Below are 18,753 nucleotides of genomic sequence, written 5' to 3'. Positions count from 1 at the left end.
TGTAATGGATAGAAGGTGCCCTATCTTGGGACTCCAGATATTCCACCCTTCAAAAGTTGTGTGTTGACTCAATCCAGAAAGGCCAAAGCACCACTTGTGCTTGAACTGAAATCTATGGCTAATTGAGACATGAGTGTATATCACGGTTTACTGCTTAGGACTGCAAATATGGTGGGAGAGAGGAGATGACATTTCTGAATGCTCCCCTATATTAACAAAACAAAAACCTTCCTAACAAGTAGAAAGGAATGAGCTGAGACAGAACTGTTTTCCTTGATATGCCAGCTCTATACGTATAGAAATTAGATTTTTTTCAATCAAGAGGAGTGTTCAGTCTGAAGTGGTACATTCCATTCTAATACATCATGCTTTTAAATGCACTGACCAAGTCAAAATTATGAGCCTTCAAGAGATAAGACATTTCACTACAAGTACACATGTATGAATCATTTCTGATTGTCTGGACATAGATTCAGGGGACTCCTCCAGAAAACCTATTTATTCAGCATTCAGCCTGATTTTGTGGGAGTGATTCAATTGCATACCAGAACTATAGGTCTGCACACTTAAAAGTGGATTTAAGTGCTGTGTCATCCTAGCACAACAAATCCACTAAAACAACAACAACAACCCGCCAACAGACTTTTTATGTTTTTGAAAGTGACAGGGAAATGCATTTAAAGGTTTGGGATGAGCAAACACCCCACAAGCAACTCAAGATGAATAAGGATAAATGCTCATTGTCATATAACCATCCCACAAACAATTCACAACGAATGCTCAATAAAGACCGGATATAATCTAACCTGCACATAAACTTTGTGCAAGCAAATGGGGATGAATGAAGGGCCCTGAATTATTCCTGCTGATAGATTAAACAAACAAATAAATACAAGGTCGTTTCTTTCACTATAGAAAGAAGCAGACCATATTTAAATCCAGTAAAAGACAATACAATTTGTTTACAAATGTTTATGCCTCTGATTCAAATTACTCTTTGAAATTTGCCTGTTGATCTTTTTTTCTCAACTCTGAGCCAAATAAAGTTTTCCATGCTTCTACAAAACATTGTGGGAATATTCTAGTTTTGATTGTCAAAAATGAAGGAAGGAATACTGAGGTATTACTCCTTGAAGAAGATTGGATGTAGTTTAAGGGGCAGTGCGTTCCCTGAGAGATAGCTCCAGTGAGACAGAGTCAAGAACTGACCATCTTCAACCTCCTACCATTGAGGAAGTCACGTTGTGTCTCCAAGATGAGGCTGATGTCAGCCACCCAGGCCTGGGCAATTTCTGACGTTGCTGCCTGCAGTACGTAACGGATGGTGCCCCGTTCTGCGCCTCGGGAGATCAGTGCAAATTTGCAGGGATCATTGTCCACACAGGGCTCCAGGCCCAAACAGCTTACCTAGCATAAAGATGGATAGTGAACAGGGAAGGAGAACAAAAGCTGAGTTTGCCCAGTGAAAGGTAATACACAGGGTCCTTTCTCAGGCAATGATGCTTGTTCAAAAGCAAGGGGAAAAAAAGAATTATCAATAAAATGGACACACAGGAATGGCCAGGACAGTCAAGCAAAAGGAGGAGGAGCATCCAACATCCATCCATCCAACATCCATCCATCCAACATCCATCCATCCAACATCCATCCATCCATAAATAAAGGGATTTCAGTGTTTCTGCACATTCATGAAGTCCCACACATTGCGTAGTTCTTTGGATATCACCAAGGCTATGTAAATTCTGTGCCTTAACATCAACATTCTGCACCAAGCCATCCTATATTCTTGTGCAAAGAAAAGCTACATTCTGCAACCTGTACAAAGAATGCAAAGCAAGCTAATTTCCATATTTTGTACTACCCCTGAGATTACACCAAGCATTGTCTTCACACTTGGAAGCCTATCTTCACAGCCTCAAGGATAAAAAAGTATATAATTTTAAGTCATATCAAATGTTATACACATACATGCATACACTGAGACTCTCAGGATGTTGAATTTAACAGACAATATTATAATATGTAGATACACAGTGCAACTGCAGAAATATGGGATACACAGCCTTGGGCATGGGAAGTATAAAATTCCCTACAAGGGGACTCCAGGTATGGAGATTCCCCTAGATTCTCTACCGTTAGCCCTGTAATACCTTGATGCTGCTCTTGAAGGCATAAGTTGGAGCGGCATATGGACCACGCCGCCGCTCCAGGGTCTCACTTAGGATGACAATCTGCTCAAAGAGAAAGACTCGGCGCTCACGACCCCGGGCCAGGATCCCACCTGCCTGCTCCGTCACCCAGAAGGTGTCCTGCTGCAACAGCTTTCCCTGTGCTGTCAGTTTCCCCTGGAGAAGAGAGGCCAACTCCTAGTTATTCAGCTGTGAAGAAGGAACAAAACTGCCCTGTTCTTAGAGCAGAACATTTACAATTACCACATGCAGATGAGAGACTGCTCATTTGAATGCTGATCCATGTCAAACACTCTCCATCTGTGGAAAGCTAACCGGTCAAGAAGAAGGCTAAGATAGAACCCTTCTTCTTAACATGGTAGATTTTTATGTGCGGAGAGTTTTTTGTTTTTTAATATGGGGCAGCATTCAAATATGCACTTACATTTCAAATGGTACAGTCCAAGAAGCTCTGTGCCATGTGATCTTTCAGAAGATATAGTTCACCTCTTAATTCTGCCCACTACATCCCCTATTCCCACTCCCCTGTTCCTATATTTTAGGCTCACAATTCCCAGGCTAACATACATGGAAGTGAAGAACCCTCATAAATAGCCAAATAAGACTCCCTTCCTTGAATAGCTCACAGGCATTCCCAACAATGCAAAAAACAAGAGGCCTTCTATGCTAGAGTTGATTGGAAAATCAGGGCAAAGAGCCTAGCCCACAAGGGATCAGCAGAATCCCTAACCCAGTCATCGAGTCCCAAAGCCTACCTCAAAACCCTGAAGACGCCCCACATTCATCATGTCATTGCAGCGCTTAGGAACAAAACACATCACCTCCACAGCTCTCTGAAAGACAAAGTGTGGGAAGGAGTTGGGAGAAGGTGGTGGACTGAACAGAGTAGTATAATGGCTGGCTGGATGTGCATGTGAGAGCACCCATAGTGAATAGCGCCAGCATTATCAAATCCAGGAGGTGCAGATGACATTAAACAACACTGGACAACCTGTGCATCATGCAGACTGATGGGATTTCAGGCCACAGCTTCAGACTGAGCAATGTTGTCCTATGTAGATACTGTTACTCCGAGAATTGAGATATGGGTTCAAGTCCCCTCTCATTTATGAGCTCACACCTAGGAAAGTTATATAGCCTCTTGTCCCTCTCTCAAGGTATAACCAGAGGACCAATTCAAAATATGCCCACACCATATTGTAGCTGTTGTGGGATAGTTCAGCAAATCATGATTCTAAAGCAACACTGTCATATCCATTTCGTACATAAGTATGGGATGGAGGAACAACAGCTACAAGACAGGTTCCCATGCCTTCCACTCCTACCTCCAGCTGTTCCGTGTCCTTGCCAGCTTTGCCATAGTACTTCAGGAAATCCTGAGAGGGAAAAGAGGAAATGACAATTGCACTCTGAAGTGGGGAGAAGAGAGGCATTAGCTACTGCTTGATGAGTGGGCCAGATTTGATTGAAGCCATAAACCCTGAGTAGTGCTTGGGACCTATTTACAAAATCAAGTTTGTGCTATTGTTAAGATCCTAAAATTGCCACTCCTGTCAACACAAACAAGGAATTTCAGGAATTTCAGCTCCATACACTTTTTGCCCTTAGTTCTAAAGATAACTACTCTACTATTGTTCATACATGATCACTTATCCTGGGAAAAACAGAGACCTGTGTCAAGAGCTCCTGATCTTGCCAGGGATATTGCAACTCCCTTTCAATTTAGTTCACCCTTGGGTCAGCCACTCTTTAAGCATGCATATCATTGCTCTGCTACAAGAATTGGGTCACAACCATTTTCATTTTTGCTTAAGCAAAGTGCCAAAATTCACATACAGAAAATCCATCTTTTGATCTCCCAATTTTTTAAAAAAGGAAATGCAGCTCTCTCTGTATGTTTGTGGTGTGTGTGTGTGTGTGTAATGAGGCCGGTTTGACTGCAGCAATGATATTGGGGGAGAGGGTGTTTAACTCTTTCCCTACAAAAATCCTCCCTTGTGGATAATTTGACAAAGGAAATGTTAAAGTTTCTTAATAACTGTGGATGGTCCCTTGAAAGGCCAAATCACTGCATGGGTGGGGGAGGTCTCAGGCCAGTGCCTGGGAGATGAATGGGGGAAAAGCAGTTCATAGCTGGAACAAGAGAGTGCGTAGCTGCAAAATTTGCTCTCTGGGAATAATGTCTGTTTCAAGGAATGCATTTGCCTTCATTGATGCTCTGCTTATATGTGTGTAAACAAAACAAATGTTATGAAGACTCTAAGGATGGAATCTAATGCTGCATAAACAGACTTCTGCTCACACATCAGGATTTCACCTTCTTCTCTTCCCCTGCTGCAGCCCTAAATCTGCTCCAGAAGGTCCTCCAACCCTCCAGAACAGATTTGGGAGGACATGAGGGGGCTGCAGGGAGGGAGGATGGAAAGGTGAAATCCTGTTGTGCAAGGAGAAGTCTTGCACTTTTGATACAATCCTAAGTATCCAGAGCTGTTTTCATCCAAAGAGAACTAAATCCAGTGCTGTCCCTCAAACCTCTCATCACTCAGGGGACTAAGTAACAATAATTCCTACTTAATTCCTAAGTATCTTAATTCTTAAAATACTTAATTCCTAAGTATCTGCAACAGAACCGTAGCAGTCAAGTGAGTCCATGTGATAGCAAGCACTTATTTGCTTGCCATGTAATGTTTGAAGCTGCCCTAACAATGGTTCCAGCTCTAGAGGCAGATGCAATCATTATCCATTAGGGGGCGATAGAGGGCCACCAGACAGAGCATCCACTCTTTTTAGGACATTTGGATGGTTTGCAGGATTTCCCCCTTTAAACAAACACCCTCTCCACTTGTCCCCACTGCTATACTTTAATACAGATATGAAACCTAGCAGAAGATATATTGTCTGCAGTCTCTTCTTGCTGTGCAAGGTCAGGAACTTGCTGTCCCCATCCTCTACCCCAATGTGCCTTAAGTTTGGAAAGCAACAGTCCACCTCCCACATCAGCACCTTGAGCAGCAGCTGGTATTTCATGATCCGCTGTACAGGTTTGATGAGCAAGTCGTTGAGCTGCAAGCGGTGCCCCAGTTCCTGCTTCAGTTCCTGGAAAGGAAAGAAAGATGCAGATCAGACTCTGTAAAACTGTGTAGGAGGTCAACCATCCTGCCTATTTAATTCCCTCCTGCTCCATTGGGACACATCCAAATCTCCCTGTTCCTTCCAAAGCATCCCATTCATTTTCCTGGGAAGCTCCTGAATACCTTCCCCCTTATCCTGTGCATCTTCAAGAGTCTCAACAGCAGAGGAGAGCGAGTGTAGCTGTAAACCAAGGGGGTCCCCATTTCAAATCTTACCTCTGTCATGAAGTCACTAGATGGCCTTAAGCAAGCCACTCACTTCTGACCTCAGCACAAACATATTCACCCACACACACCCCTGCATGCCACAGGTTTCGTCCCTGGCATCTCCTTCAAAAGGTTCTGTGGTAGTAGGTCTGAGAAAGACCTCTGTCTGAATCCTTCAGTAGACAGTCAGAGTAGCCAATATTGGACCAGTGATCTGACAGAGGAAGGCAACTTTGTATACTTACACATCTTCAGCAGCGTGGGCAGGGTGCAGTGAAGAGTTGCACACACACCATGCATTTAAAGCAGTGGTTCCCAACCTTTATGAGCATGGGACCCCCTTTATAAGCTGAAAAAAATTCATGACCCCCTCCCCCCAGGGAGGCAGGCTGGTTGCCAGGAAGGAAGGGGAAAAGCAGCCTTTCTTTGCAGCCTTGCTTCTTTTTGCTTCACACAAAGCCCTCTCCTCTCATTCTAAGTAAGGGCGCTGTCAGTAGCGGCAGTGCAAGGAGACAGGAATCAGTGATAGTCATCCCCTCTTCTTCCTGGTAGCTCCACCCTCAGCCTCCTTTGGCATCCGCCATGTATTTTATAGGCAGATGCCTGCCCTTAGTGAGCCTGAAAGAAGCTCTGGCGCTTCAGCAAAAGGCCTCCCCTCTCGTGTGGAGCAAGGGGGAGGTGTCATCTGCAGCGGCAGCAGAAAGCAGACAGTGTCGAGGGAGTGAAGACTTCTTTAAAAAATAATAATAAATAATTCATTTCTTTACTGTTCATGGCCCCCTCTGGATTACTTCGTGGCCCCCCTGGGGGGTCCCGGCCCCCAGGTTGGGAACCACTGATTTAAAGCATTCTCCCCACCCTGAATCCTGGAAGCTATAGGTTACACCTCACAGAGCTATACTTCTCAGCACCTTTAACAAACTACAGTTCACAGAATTGTTGTTTTTTTGTGGGGGGAGGGGAATGTGCTTTAAATGTATGCTGTCTATGCAGCCATCTCAGTGAAAAGAAACCACAGGGATATGTATTCCACCAGCCTTGTGAAAGACATTCCTTCCTCATTTAGCACAAGGGCAGATATTTCTAAGGAGAAGGGCAATCTTGTAGCCATTGCTCAGGCAAACAGCTGCTCCTTGTGCCAGCTCACAGAGTGAATACACGTGAATCTGTCGGGTGCATGTCTTTTAAACTGACACCAACAGCAGCTCTCACCTCAACAAAAACTATGCACAGGTAGCAGATGCCAGGAACCAAACCCCTGGGATTCATATATACCTATCCACATTTAGGCAGGTCTGTGGTGGCCATGCAAAAACAGACTGAGCAGATAGGTGGCCACTGCTGAATGCAAATGGATTCACCACAAGATGGGAGCTGGAAGGTGAGTCAGACTAAAGAGGCTGCCAGCTACCCTAGAGATCATCTGAACTGGCTGAGAAAGGGACACAAAAGTGTAAGATGGAGACAGATGGATCCCAGCAGAAGAGAGAGTCAGACAAGACAAGCCATGTAGCAGAAGTTGCAGGGGTGGGTGGGAGAGAATAAAACTGTGGCAAATCACATAGCCCCTTACCTCAAAGTAAGTGTCAATAAACTCGGACACAATATGCTCAGATTTGGGTTTGTTCTGACAGTAAACAACATACATGTGCAAACGGCGCTCCTGGAACACAAGAGGGAAAAATTCAGCAAAAACACTCAGGAAAAAATCTAGCACATAGTAAGGCACAATGGCTTGACTATAGGGGGGCAGGTACGTCAAAAAAACACATTCAGATCCCTTCTCAGCCATACAGGTCACTGAGGCGACTTTATACAAGTCACTAGCTTTGACGAGGGCTTCATCTCACAACAAGATGTTTTATATAGATACCCAAATACAAAAGGTTCACATTTTATGGCAGCTGTGAATGCTGAATGTATGTTAAAATCCCAATTTTTCTGGATAAATCCAGAAGTGGGGAAGAGGGAAACCCATTCCTCATCATTGTCTTCACATATTTTGCAAAAAAAATATTGTAATTTTCACAATTACAACTTTCAGTTGTGTTGGTCTGATGCAGCAAAACCAACAAAGAATCTTGTGGCACCTTAACAGACTAGCAAATGTAGGATGGCATCAGCTTTTAAAGACTAGAATCTACTTCAACTCAGTTTCACAAAGTAGAGCCAGAAGGCCAAGGAAATGCAAGAAATGGCAATGGATGTTCCGTTCTATTTCTAGGCAGAGCACTAAAGTATATATAAAAAAACCAGGGTGGGAATGGCTAACATGGCATCTTCCCTGGAATTTGACACTATTCACCATGTAGCCTTTAAAAATAATAGTATGAGGCTATCTGTTCTCACATAGCAATTCTCCTACATTTCAAGACTGTTTTTTAAACATTATTTTTCTTTACATAGTATGCATTCTTCCCCTTCATCACATTCAGGGACATTTAATTAAGTTTTCCCTTCAAAGTGAAATTGACTAGGCTAAAAGCTACTTGTCCCTGGCCTAGTAAATTGCACAATTCCATTGACTTGTTCTGGACTAATTAAGCAATCATCTAAATGACAATTAGGTAAACAGCTTTCCCTCTGCAATAAGCCTCCCCTTCATTACTTCTGTAGTTATTAAGCTACATTTTTTTTGAATCTGGGCTAATGTCATATGCAGTATAGGTAAAGTGGGAATTCACCTGCATTACTCTGCAGAAATGATTGCCTGCAAACAATTCTCCTAGCAAAACCATTATGTTCAAAGACATCATGCATCTGGCTATGGAATTCTTGGGATGAACAACAGGGGATAGGTATCACCATCAAATCCTCCATCTAGTATATAGCTAACCACTATCCATTTATCCACACATTATGTCCAGCTTGGCAGCTTGTCTGCTCTTATTTAGCAATGGCAGGGACTCACGTGCTTTATGAACAGTTCAGCCAGCAGATCAGGGTTCTCCAGGCACCTCTCCAGCTGCCTGAGTAAATAACTGGGGTCAGGTATGAGAGGGAAGAGGGATGGTGTGAGATTTACAGGGCATCTTATCTTACTCTCCCCCCCCCTTCTCTTGCATTGCATCTCATGGACACTACCTCAAATGTTTCCCAAGGATGGCTCAAACACACCCCAGGACTGGACAATTCTTCCAGGACTGGACAATGAGGGAGAGGGGAGCAGTCACCCACCAATTCATCATGATGATGGCCTACTGCTGCTCTCCCACATCTTGTCAATTTCATGTGTGCCACATCCACTTTGGCCAGACAATCCAAGAGGTGGCATTAACAACCCGAGCAAAAGGCTTCCTTAGCCACATCACATTTGGGCCATGTTGTAAGGTTTCCACAGCCACTGCATGCCTTGCACCCAGGAATGGGTGCTCACTCACTCACTCACTCTTTGTGCCAGTCATAGATCTGGTGGATGTTCCCAAAGATTATCTTGTCCTTGCCCTTCATTCCCTCCGGGATGCCACGGACATTCATGGTCGCCAAATAGCCCTGCAGAAGTTAGAAGAGTAGGCTAGAGAAGCCAGCCTGCTTCCTCTTTTAAGACCACAGAACTGGGTAGGTAGAGTTAAAGGAATACTGGGTGTCTGGGCTGAGTCACTGCCCAGAAGAGGAATGCAGAATATGGATAGGAATTAGGGCTGGTGGGCTGGTGATTGCACGTGTAAGGAAGTGCACATGCACATTACCCATGGCAAAGGTTTACCAACCGTGTTCTGGGAAACCCTGGAGTCCTTCAGAAGCTTATCAGGGATTTCTCAAGGAGTAATGGAATAGAACTGTAACTGCAATGGAAGATAAGCTTCCTCAAAAAACAGCTTCCCTACCACGCACTGCACAAGACCTTTTTGGTGCAGGGCTGTATTCAGTTTGCATGGAATATTGATGAGGCAGCACTCTGCATGAACTGAAAGCATATCCTAGAAGACACCTTTCCCAATTCTCTGCAACACCATAAGGTGTTCCTCCACAGAAAAGGTGGTGTGGAAATAATTTCATGAAGACAGAACAGTTGAAAAACCACTGCCTTGCAGAGGTGAAGAGAGAGCTGCTGAATTATAATAAAATCTCAATTCTACATTCAAGATGCATTATACAAATCCAATTTAAAGTTTTATCCTGAACCCCAGTATCTCAAGCCCTTAGCCTTGGATTATCAGTAAGATTATGCTCTCATATGGCCAAGTCCTAGTTCAAGGGCCCTTCCCTGAATTTTCAGCATCTTTTTTTCTTTAAAGTAAATCTCTAGCTCTTTTACTTGGGGAGATATATGGGAAAGGGGTGCAGGCAGAATTCTACCCAGTTGCTCAGAAAAAGCAAATCTGTTCCTGCTAGTTCCGGCCAAGGTTTGCAGACACAAAACAAACAAAAAACACTGGGATGATTGACAAGCAAGGGAAGAAGTGACATCCTGCTACCTTTTCCTCCATCTCCTCGTATTGACCAACAGGCAGGCAGTATTTCTTTTCAGCTAAAGCAATAATTTTGCTCCACTTGACCACAGCTGCATTTATTTCCTAAGCTGGCAGGCTGGATACTGGTTTTCCTGATGTGAGAATAAATTGCTGAGCACTGGGCACTCATTTTTCTAGCTTGTGGACATTATGGTGGGCGTTTGGCACTTATTTTTGCAATTGAATGAAAATAAAATTGAATTTTAATCTAAATCAATGTACTAGACTACTTTTATTTAAGGGTGGGTTTTCTCCCCATTTCACACTGACTTACATGCTCCCGGCCCTTTCAAAACCCAGCACCTACAACGTTTTTGGCTACAGGATGGAAAAAAGTTTTTACATAGTATGAGATGTCTTGACCAGGAGTAATACAGCAGCAAGAATGCCTGATGGCCTGATATGGGCTGAGACGTATGCTCAAAATGGAAAAATAAAGTTGACATAACAAGTCATATTCAATATGTAATAATAGAAGCTCAAATAAAATATGTACCACAGGTGAGCAAAAAAGCATAAACAATCTCAACAGCAAGCTGACACAGTTAGACAGCAGAGCCAAGCAGACTATAAAACGCAAAATGATTTTCATTAAAAGTCTTGCCCAAGTGAAAAAGGAGTGCAAAAAATGGCAAGCCAATTGTAGATGCACAATGCAGCAAAAGACAAAAAGGAACATCAAGGGCAAATTGCTGAAGATATTAATACATGTTTCTTTAAAGGTGTCAGAAGCAAGAGAGGCAGCGGGACCTTTACATGACAAAGATGTAAAAGGAGACCTTTTGGGAAGACAGGGAAATTGCAGAGAAACAGAAGGAATGGGTTGCTTCGGTCTTCAAAACATGCTGGAAGGGTACTCAAAGTTGAATCGCTCTGTCTTAGAACAGACTGGAAAAAAATTAAAAGGAACAAGGCTTTGGGGCCAGGTGGCATTCACCCAATAGTTCTTAAAAAACAGATGAGGAACTGCTGAACTATTATATTAGCCTCCTTACCAGAGGACTTGGAAGGCAGTCACTATCTTATGAGTCTTTTAAAAAGGAACTGGGGAGGAAGGGAAGATCCAGGAAATTGCAGATCTGTCTCAGGCTTGTTGTTGTTATGTGCCTGCTTTCCTTCTTTCTTTAACCATTTTAAGAGTTTCTTCAGTCATCCATTGAGGTCTTTCTCTCTTTTTAACTAGAGGTATTGTCTTTTTGCATTCTTCCCTGATAATGTCTCTGACTTCCATAGTTCGTCTGGTTCTCTGTCAACTAAGTTTAAAGCCTCAAACCTGTTCCTTATTTGAGCATTATTAAGACTAGAATGGTTATATACAGAGGGTTGTATTCAGCACTGCCATTCCACTCAAGGAACAAACTTTCGCTTGCATAGTGGAACTTCTCCCTCCCTTTCTCTCCCTTGCAGCCCTCTGCACACCCTCAAAATCTGCTCCAGGGGACTGGGCAACCCTTTGAAGCAGATTTGGGGGGCACAAAGGAAAAGAGAGGAAGGAGAAGTTTTGTTGTGCAAGCGTTGGATACAGCCCAGAAGAACAAGCCTTGCTAAGGAAGGTGGTGTTTCTCCCTTTAACCCTCAGAGCATTCTCAGCCACCTCTAACATCAGAGGTCAGTGCTTGGAGCCACCCTTGGTCCCTGCTCTTGGACCTCAAGAGCCTCAGCTCATCATAAGGCAGGCCTAAAGACAGTCTCTCTCCTCCCATTCCCTGTTACCGGCACAGTCACTGTCTCACTTTTGTAAAGAGGCGTTCTGCCTCACCGACCTTTTGGAATTCTATGAGAGCACCAGCAAACATGTCTCTGTGTGTGGGCCAGTGGACATTTGTATCCTTGGCTTCTCAAGAAGTGTTTTGGCAAAGAGCTTCACCAGGCTTCTAAGGAAATTTAGCAGTCAGTGGATAAGAGGGTGGGCCCTCCTAAGGATTGGTAACTGGTTAAAAGACAATCAACGGAGGAATAAATGAACAGTTTTCATAATGAAGCAAACAGCAGAGCCTCTCAAGGATCTGTATAAGAACCAGTGCTGTTGTCTTCTTCTAAACTTATCTGCAATCAGGGGTAAACAATGAATGGCCAAGTGGCCAAATTATTTGGGATAGTGAAATCTAAAGCAATTCTGAAAAACTCCCAAAAAATCTCAGCAACAGATGAAGTTTAACTTAAGCTTAACATAAGACCTTAAGCAGACAGAGAAACAATGTCTAAAGTGATTGAAGCCATCCAAGAAAGAAATCATAGAGTGAGTAGAACGCTGACTTCAGCTCAGTAAGTAGAGGTAATGAAAAAGCTAGTTCAATATTAGAGCTTACAAATGTACAATAAAATGTTGCACTGTAGAGTGCTCCTGCTGAGGGTTCCAGCCAGCCAACTATGCCCTCTTCCAAAATATTCCACTTCCCCACCAGTCTGCCATTTTCCCTCAACAGCCAATCAACATTCAGTGTCCACAGAGCATCTCATTGGGCTGTTTTTGACAAATCCCCCCTTGGTTTTTACCCCGCTAAAGTTCCCAACCTGTTGCTAACTGTCTCTTAGCTACATAAAGAGCTTGGCTCATGAGTTCTAATATTTTTAACTTCTTTTAAGTAGCATTAAGCACATATAGATAAGAACATAGGAACAGCCCTGCTGGATCAAACCAAAGGCCCATCTAACCCAACATTCTGTTCTCCCAGTGGCCAACCAGATGCGTCCGAGAAGCCTGCAAGCAGGACATGAGCGCAACAGCAGTATAGGTATGGAATATGGCTAGGAGCTATGAGAAAGAAGCAGGAACCTATGTAAAGCAAGGATGTTCCTTCACTTGAAAACCAGCACTTTTTGCAGCCAGAACTGCCTGTGTATTGTCAATAACTGTGAGGACTAAAGACTTATTTTCCCTTTTTTTGAGGAGGAGGAAACCTTAGATACTTAGAGGAGTCCAAATGCTTTTTTAGATTAAACTCTACTTAACATTTCATGTATGTGGAATTATTGAAGACGGACAGACCTGGTCAATTATACTGTCAGGCTGAATTCATTAGGGTAGCAGTATATGAAATAGGGAGGTTTCTGTTGCCCAAAGGCAGTGATTTTGGATCCCAGAAGGAACATGGTGGAGCAGGCATGGAAGTACAATGTGTACCCAAAGTGGCTGGGGCTCTTATTTCATCCAGACAGAGTAGGGCACAGTACTATTAATATAACAGCGTAAGGAACAGACTACTGGTGGGAAATGGCAGGTGCCAATTGCCCAGGACCCATGGATAATTGGAAAGTCAACTGAGCTGAATCCTGGGACCAAGCATGATAATTAATCCACCTTCCTTTCCTACTTTCCTCCCGGTTCCTAGGAGGAGTGGGGAGGGCAGATGAAGAAACAGAGAAGTGAGTAGCAGGCAGGGTGCTCTCACTGGAAGACAGGCAGGTTCTTGCCCAGGGTCCCACAAAACCTGGAAGGGGCCCTGCTGGTGGATGGGGTGCAATCGGTGCCTAAAATGGAGGGGATGTTGGCACCTCCACAATCTGGCCCAGGTCCTCCACGTACATCTTCTCAGTCTCAATCAACTCCCTGAGAACAAACCTGCAGACAAGAGGAAGCAGCAGTGTCTGAGGGGAAGGAACCTCACCGTGTGACCCCTACTTCCCAACCCGCATCCCCTGCTTCCCTCTGTATCCCTCCCATCTCCCTGTTCAACACACACACACTGCTAGATACAACAAAGCCTCCTCAACACCAGCTCTTGCAGGACCACAGGAAGGCCCCCGTCTGCAGGCCACGTTACATGTTACAGATAGAGCAGGTATACCACTAGGACACAATGTGCAGTCATGGTTTGCCCCAGGTGTGGACAAACTTTGATTCTCCAGATGTTGCTGAACTACAACTCACATCAGCCCCAGCAAGTGTGGCCAATGGCCAGGGATGACGCAAGCTGTAATTCATCAACATCTGGAAGACAAAAGGTTCCCCATATGTGGTTTACCCCATAACTCTGAAGACATTTTTATGCATGAACGCAGCAGACTGCCTGAGGCCAGTGGCCCCTCCACACACACAGAAGGTACACAGTGAAAAAACAAATGAGGCCTACAACCGCCTACCCGTTATGGGGTACATGTTGAGCACACCTGGCATCCATACCTCCAAACTGCTAAACTGTAACATGTGAAAAGCCCCTGAGGGGTTTTTTTGGCACTCACCAGATCCGTGTGTCTGCCCTCCCTAACTGCCCCAGGCTCCTCTTCAGCAGCAGAGGCTGAGATTCTCCCTGCCCCTCCCACCCCTGCCATTGCCTCTCATCAAGCCTGCAAGCTGGCACACCAAGGGAAATCACTTACATACTCTTTTCTAAGGCACTGCGCCTCTCCTCCTCTTCCTGTTCCTCAGAGGCTGGGGGTGGCACAGGAGGTTCCAAAAGGGGCTCGGGGCTTTGGGGGTCTCTAGGGATCAGAAAGGAGTCAGGGCCCTGCCATGAGATAAATAAAAAAATAAACTATTACACCTTACAACTAAGAACACTCCACAGTGGGTGGTAATGGGGAAAAAGGGACACTAGGGACCCATGAGACTCATCTGATTATCTGGGTTGGGGGGTAGCATGGCCTCTCACAACATGAGAGGCTCAGGCAGACCAAGGGAGGGAACACATGTTGATCACACAGATCCTGGAAATCTTCCCCAATTTGGAGCAGACATACACCTTTTGACATGGTCGCCTGATTAAGTGCCTTAAATAGAACTGAAAGCTAATTCTGGAGGAAAACATTTCAAATAAACTGAAAGTCAAATGACAGGTAATTAAATGTATTTTTCTAGTAATTTTGTTTTATATTAAATGTTCATTACAATTTAATTAAAAGGATTTCTTTAAAAAATACATTTCCTACAGAAATTGTTTTTGAAACATGAATTCCACAGACACGTAGCCATACATATTACATCTGAAGAATAAAGAAACAAACTGTTCAAATTCACTGATGGAACTGTGAAGGAATCAAGCAATATCTTCTTTATACTCCTCATATCAATTCCACAAATGTATAAACATATGCCACTTGATTACATAGTTGCTTGATAATGTCCTCTTTTCTGATTCATATAAAAGAGTCAATTTCATTAATTCCACCACATTCCACAATTATTGTTGTTGTTTTCAAAAATCAATTTCTGTTGGAAGCGCCAGCATTTTCCATCTTTTCGCTTTCTCTATTTTTGCTGCCTTTAAGACAATCTGGTGCTTTTGCACCATGCTGCCTTCCTCTCCCAATATGCAACAGCAACTCAGCCAAAGGGAGGCCAGATGAGTACTGCAGCCCCACCGCACTATCTGCTTATCGTCATTTCAACATCTTCCTCAAACACCACATCTTAAAATCTTGCTAATGAAATTTTACCGCAATAATGTATTAACAGCCCAATCCTATGCCGAAATAAGTACCTATAACTCTCTTTGTAATCAGTGGGCTTCATATGAGCACATCAAGGTACCTTAAATGGGGTCAGGTTACTGGCCCATCTGCCCTAGCACTATATACTCTGAATGGCCGTACCTCTCTAGGAAGAGGTCTTTCACAGCAGTTGCTACCTGAAATCACGTGATGCAACAGGAAGCTATAGCCTCTGCCAACTTTGCATGAGATTCAGGTGTAAACATTTAATCATCAAATTCAGTATGCTACAGACTATTTCTCTGAGCCTTACTAAACCTAACCACAGCATCTACTTGTATGTGTTGTTATATATATGCATGCCCATGGGTGCACGCCCGCACACACACACACACACACTTAACAGCACTTCAGACAAGTTCCTTTTGTATGCTGGATGTTAGATATTGTCCTCCAAGATGAGGCCATGTGGTGTTAAAGTGACATCTCTATATATCTACAGGGTTTTCTTGGCTAAGATAATTTTATTCATTTATTAAATTTCTAGCCTGCCCTTCACTAAATATCGATCCCAGGACAATGACTCATGGTACTTTATGGAAGGATGCACTCTACTAGTCAAAGCAGATGTATGGAAAAGACTCAAATTTGACGCCTCTGCATACCTCTATGTACTTGTTATAATTTTTTAAACTGAATGTTACATCTTCATTTTTACAGAAAAAATAAGCAATAACAGTTGTTCTTTTTTAAAAAAATCAATCCCAGAGGTGGGTTACATCATACCATAAAATGGCATCTCTTTATAATAATGGACAAACCAGAGAGGCTACAGCTATCTGAATTGAAGTGCTTTGCAACTGGTTGTTCCAATTTATTTTGTCAAGGCTGCAATGTTACAGTTCCTAAAATATGTGCCTAGGTCATTCGTAGGTTTTTTTTACCCTCATGCTGAATATGACATCCAGGGTGTTTGCACTCAGTGCTGTAAAATTACATTATAGGACATGTGGGCAACATTTGGGTGCTTCCAAACTTTTTTAAATTGTGGAATCAGGGTTGCTTGTGCACACATGTTTTTCCACAGCATTCACACATCCTCAGCATCAAAATGCCCCCTGTACTTTTTTACATTTAAGATTTCTTCTTAATGTGGAAAATCTGATTAAGTAAAAATAACCCATTATCTACATTTGCTGCTGGTGTGGACGCCAGTTAGCACATTTGTGGATGACTAGTTGTGTGTGTGATGGTGATGCTTTGCTGGGTGGTCTTGATCACCATACCTCCTATTTACATTTGCTCCTTGCCTGAACACAACCTAGCCATTTTGTTCTAGTGGCCCAAATAACACAAGTGCGGCTATTACTGCATGCTGAAGGCATATCCAAAACAATTTCTACACAGTACATGTGAGGAACTACCTTGCCCGCTGGGCACAATGCCACCAGCAGCTGTCCACCCATGCCAAAGCCCAGGCCTTTCAGGGTGGCCAGTTCTGCATTGCCCCCTCAAGGTTTTACATCACCAAAGAAAGAGGACACCAAATTTGCATACAATGTGCATATGTAATTTTTTTAATATAGGCACAAATTTAGAAAGAATTACTATAATTCAAGCAGAAATACAATGCATCTCACTATAGCAGGGACGACACCAAGCGACCTGTGTGCCTTGCTCAGTCTGCTGACTAGGTGCTGCAACACAGCTGATGGGCAATTCAACGTCCCTCCTGCTCTCCCTTCTTGAGATTCCATACCTTTAAACCAGACTTGGACCCTCAAATAGAGTATACCTTCAAACAATCAAATGACAGCCCTTTAAAATAGTCCTCTGTAAAGTAGGACATGTGCCCCCCCAGGCCTTTCTGGAGTGCCAGACAGCCACCTTGTCCCATGGAGCAGAGAGGGATTGTTGCCCCACTTCTCACTCATCTGGTGCAAGGCACGTCTGCTCCCACCTTCATCCTATGGCTCACCTGTGTGCGTCTTCCTGAGCCGTTCCCTTCTCGCAGGCTGGAGAGCAGGGAAAGGTCTGGGAGATGAGTGTTGCTATCCTGTAATACATGGGAAGGATGTTAGACAAAGGTTGCAGCACAGCCTAGCTTTCAGGAGGCAACACAGAACTCTTCCCCACCCACTCCCATCCAAATTGTCAATCCTCCTACAGAAAGGACAGCACCACCACCACTTAGCACCAGTTATTCCAAATTCCTGCCATTCTCAGTTACTTCCTGGCATTTGCCAGTCCATACTACTTCTAGATCCAACTGGAGTGGCCTCTTAGAATATTTTCCATTAAATGTTAATCTCAACCACCTTTTTGTTTGTTTTTAAAGCCAGTGCACAAGGATCCTAATTCTGTGTTTTCCTTGTAAAGCTAATAAAAAGGGGTGGGTAGATCTGCTGGAGAGGAGTGAATGGGAGAGAGATGCTTTTCCACACTCACCAATTAGTCCCTGAAATTCCCATCCCTGACCAGTTTTAATTTATTTTTCCCCAGCTGGGCTTGGAAGCCAGAAGTAAGCCTGGCTGAGGGGTAAATGTCCTGGGGGAGGCATGGGAGGGGTTAAACTCCCCCTCATGTAGTTTGACCCTAATACTGCTAACTTTTAAGAATAATTAGGACTATGTTTCTTCTGCCTCCTCCAGGCCCCTCTAAAAACTTTCCAACTAGGATACTCAAATCCTTCAGTCAGAATTAATTATGTAAATCAAGTGCAATTGCTTCATTATGCACCTTCTACTGTTTCCATTATTTGGGTTTTCAAGAATATTAATTTGTTTTTAAGCAAAAAGGCACAGTGGGGTGATAACAAGCAAACAGAACAGACACCAATCAGTCAAACTTATACAATTTTTGCAAAAAAAAGAAAAACGGACTAGAGTGGTTTGGGTTTGGGTATGTGTGTTCTGATAAAATAAAACCTTTTCTACCTTGTCATTGCTCAAAAAGGAAGCTAATACAATCAGTGATTATAAAAAACTTTTAAAAACCTACAAAAAATTATCAGCAGAGATTTTAAGTCACCAAAAAGGACCCAATAAAACAAAGAACGATCACAATTAAAACTCTTAGCAGAAGGCCTACAAGCAGAAGGTTTTTAGAATGTGAAGAAAGGCCAAAATAAAGGAGCCAGGCGGGCTTCCCTTAGCAGGGAGTTTCCAAAGCTTAATGCAGCTACTGAAAAGGCACTCCTTGCTTCCAATCAGATGTTTTTAGGGACACATAAGAGGACCTCTATTTAAAATCTTAATAAGCTGGCAGACTCATAGGCTTGGAGAAGGCAATCCTTTAGATTATCTTTCAATCCTTTTCCAGTTTGGGACCTGAATATCATCAGGCAGCACTTTGAGTCGGGTTCAGAAACAATTTGTGTTTTCCTTTTTCTTTTCTTTTTCA

General features: G+C 43.4%; 1 protein-coding gene across 8 annotated transcripts in view; it reads right to left on the bottom strand.

Annotated features, from left to right (window-relative positions):
- Positions 1–18,753, bottom strand: part of ARHGEF25 (Rho guanine nucleotide exchange factor 25) — a 91,742-nt gene that overhangs the window by 5,481 nt on the left and 67,508 nt on the right. For 7 of the 8 annotated variants that reach the window (XM_061614683.1, XM_061614678.1, XM_061614680.1 and 4 more), the window contains 11 exons: positions 17,330–17,407; positions 14,302–14,429; positions 13,477–13,543; positions 8,916–9,019; positions 8,439–8,508; positions 7,101–7,190; positions 5,193–5,285; positions 3,515–3,565; positions 2,945–3,022; positions 2,151–2,345; positions 1,227–1,407 (listed from right to left, as the gene is read on the bottom strand). In XM_061614683.1, coding sequence (XP_061470667.1) covers positions 1,227–1,407; positions 2,151–2,345; positions 2,945–3,022; positions 3,515–3,565; positions 5,193–5,285; positions 7,101–7,190; positions 8,439–8,508; positions 8,916–9,019; positions 13,477–13,543; positions 14,302–14,429; positions 17,330–17,407 — 1,135 coding nt within the window. The remainder of the gene's footprint in view (positions 1–1,226; positions 1,408–2,150; positions 2,346–2,944; positions 3,023–3,514; positions 3,566–5,192; positions 5,286–7,100; positions 7,191–8,438; positions 8,509–8,915; positions 9,020–13,476; positions 13,544–14,301; positions 14,430–17,329; positions 17,408–18,753) is intronic. The other variant, XM_061614681.1, reaches the window with a different exon arrangement.

Source organism: Rhineura floridana, chromosome 3 (assembly GCF_030035675.1).
Source record: "Rhineura floridana isolate rRhiFlo1 chromosome 3, rRhiFlo1.hap2, whole genome shotgun sequence".
NCBI lineage: Eukaryota > Metazoa > Chordata > Lepidosauria > Squamata > Rhineuridae > Rhineura > Rhineura floridana.
The sequence above is the reverse complement of the archived record's forward strand: the minus strand, read 5'-3'. Positions and strand labels throughout refer to the sequence as shown.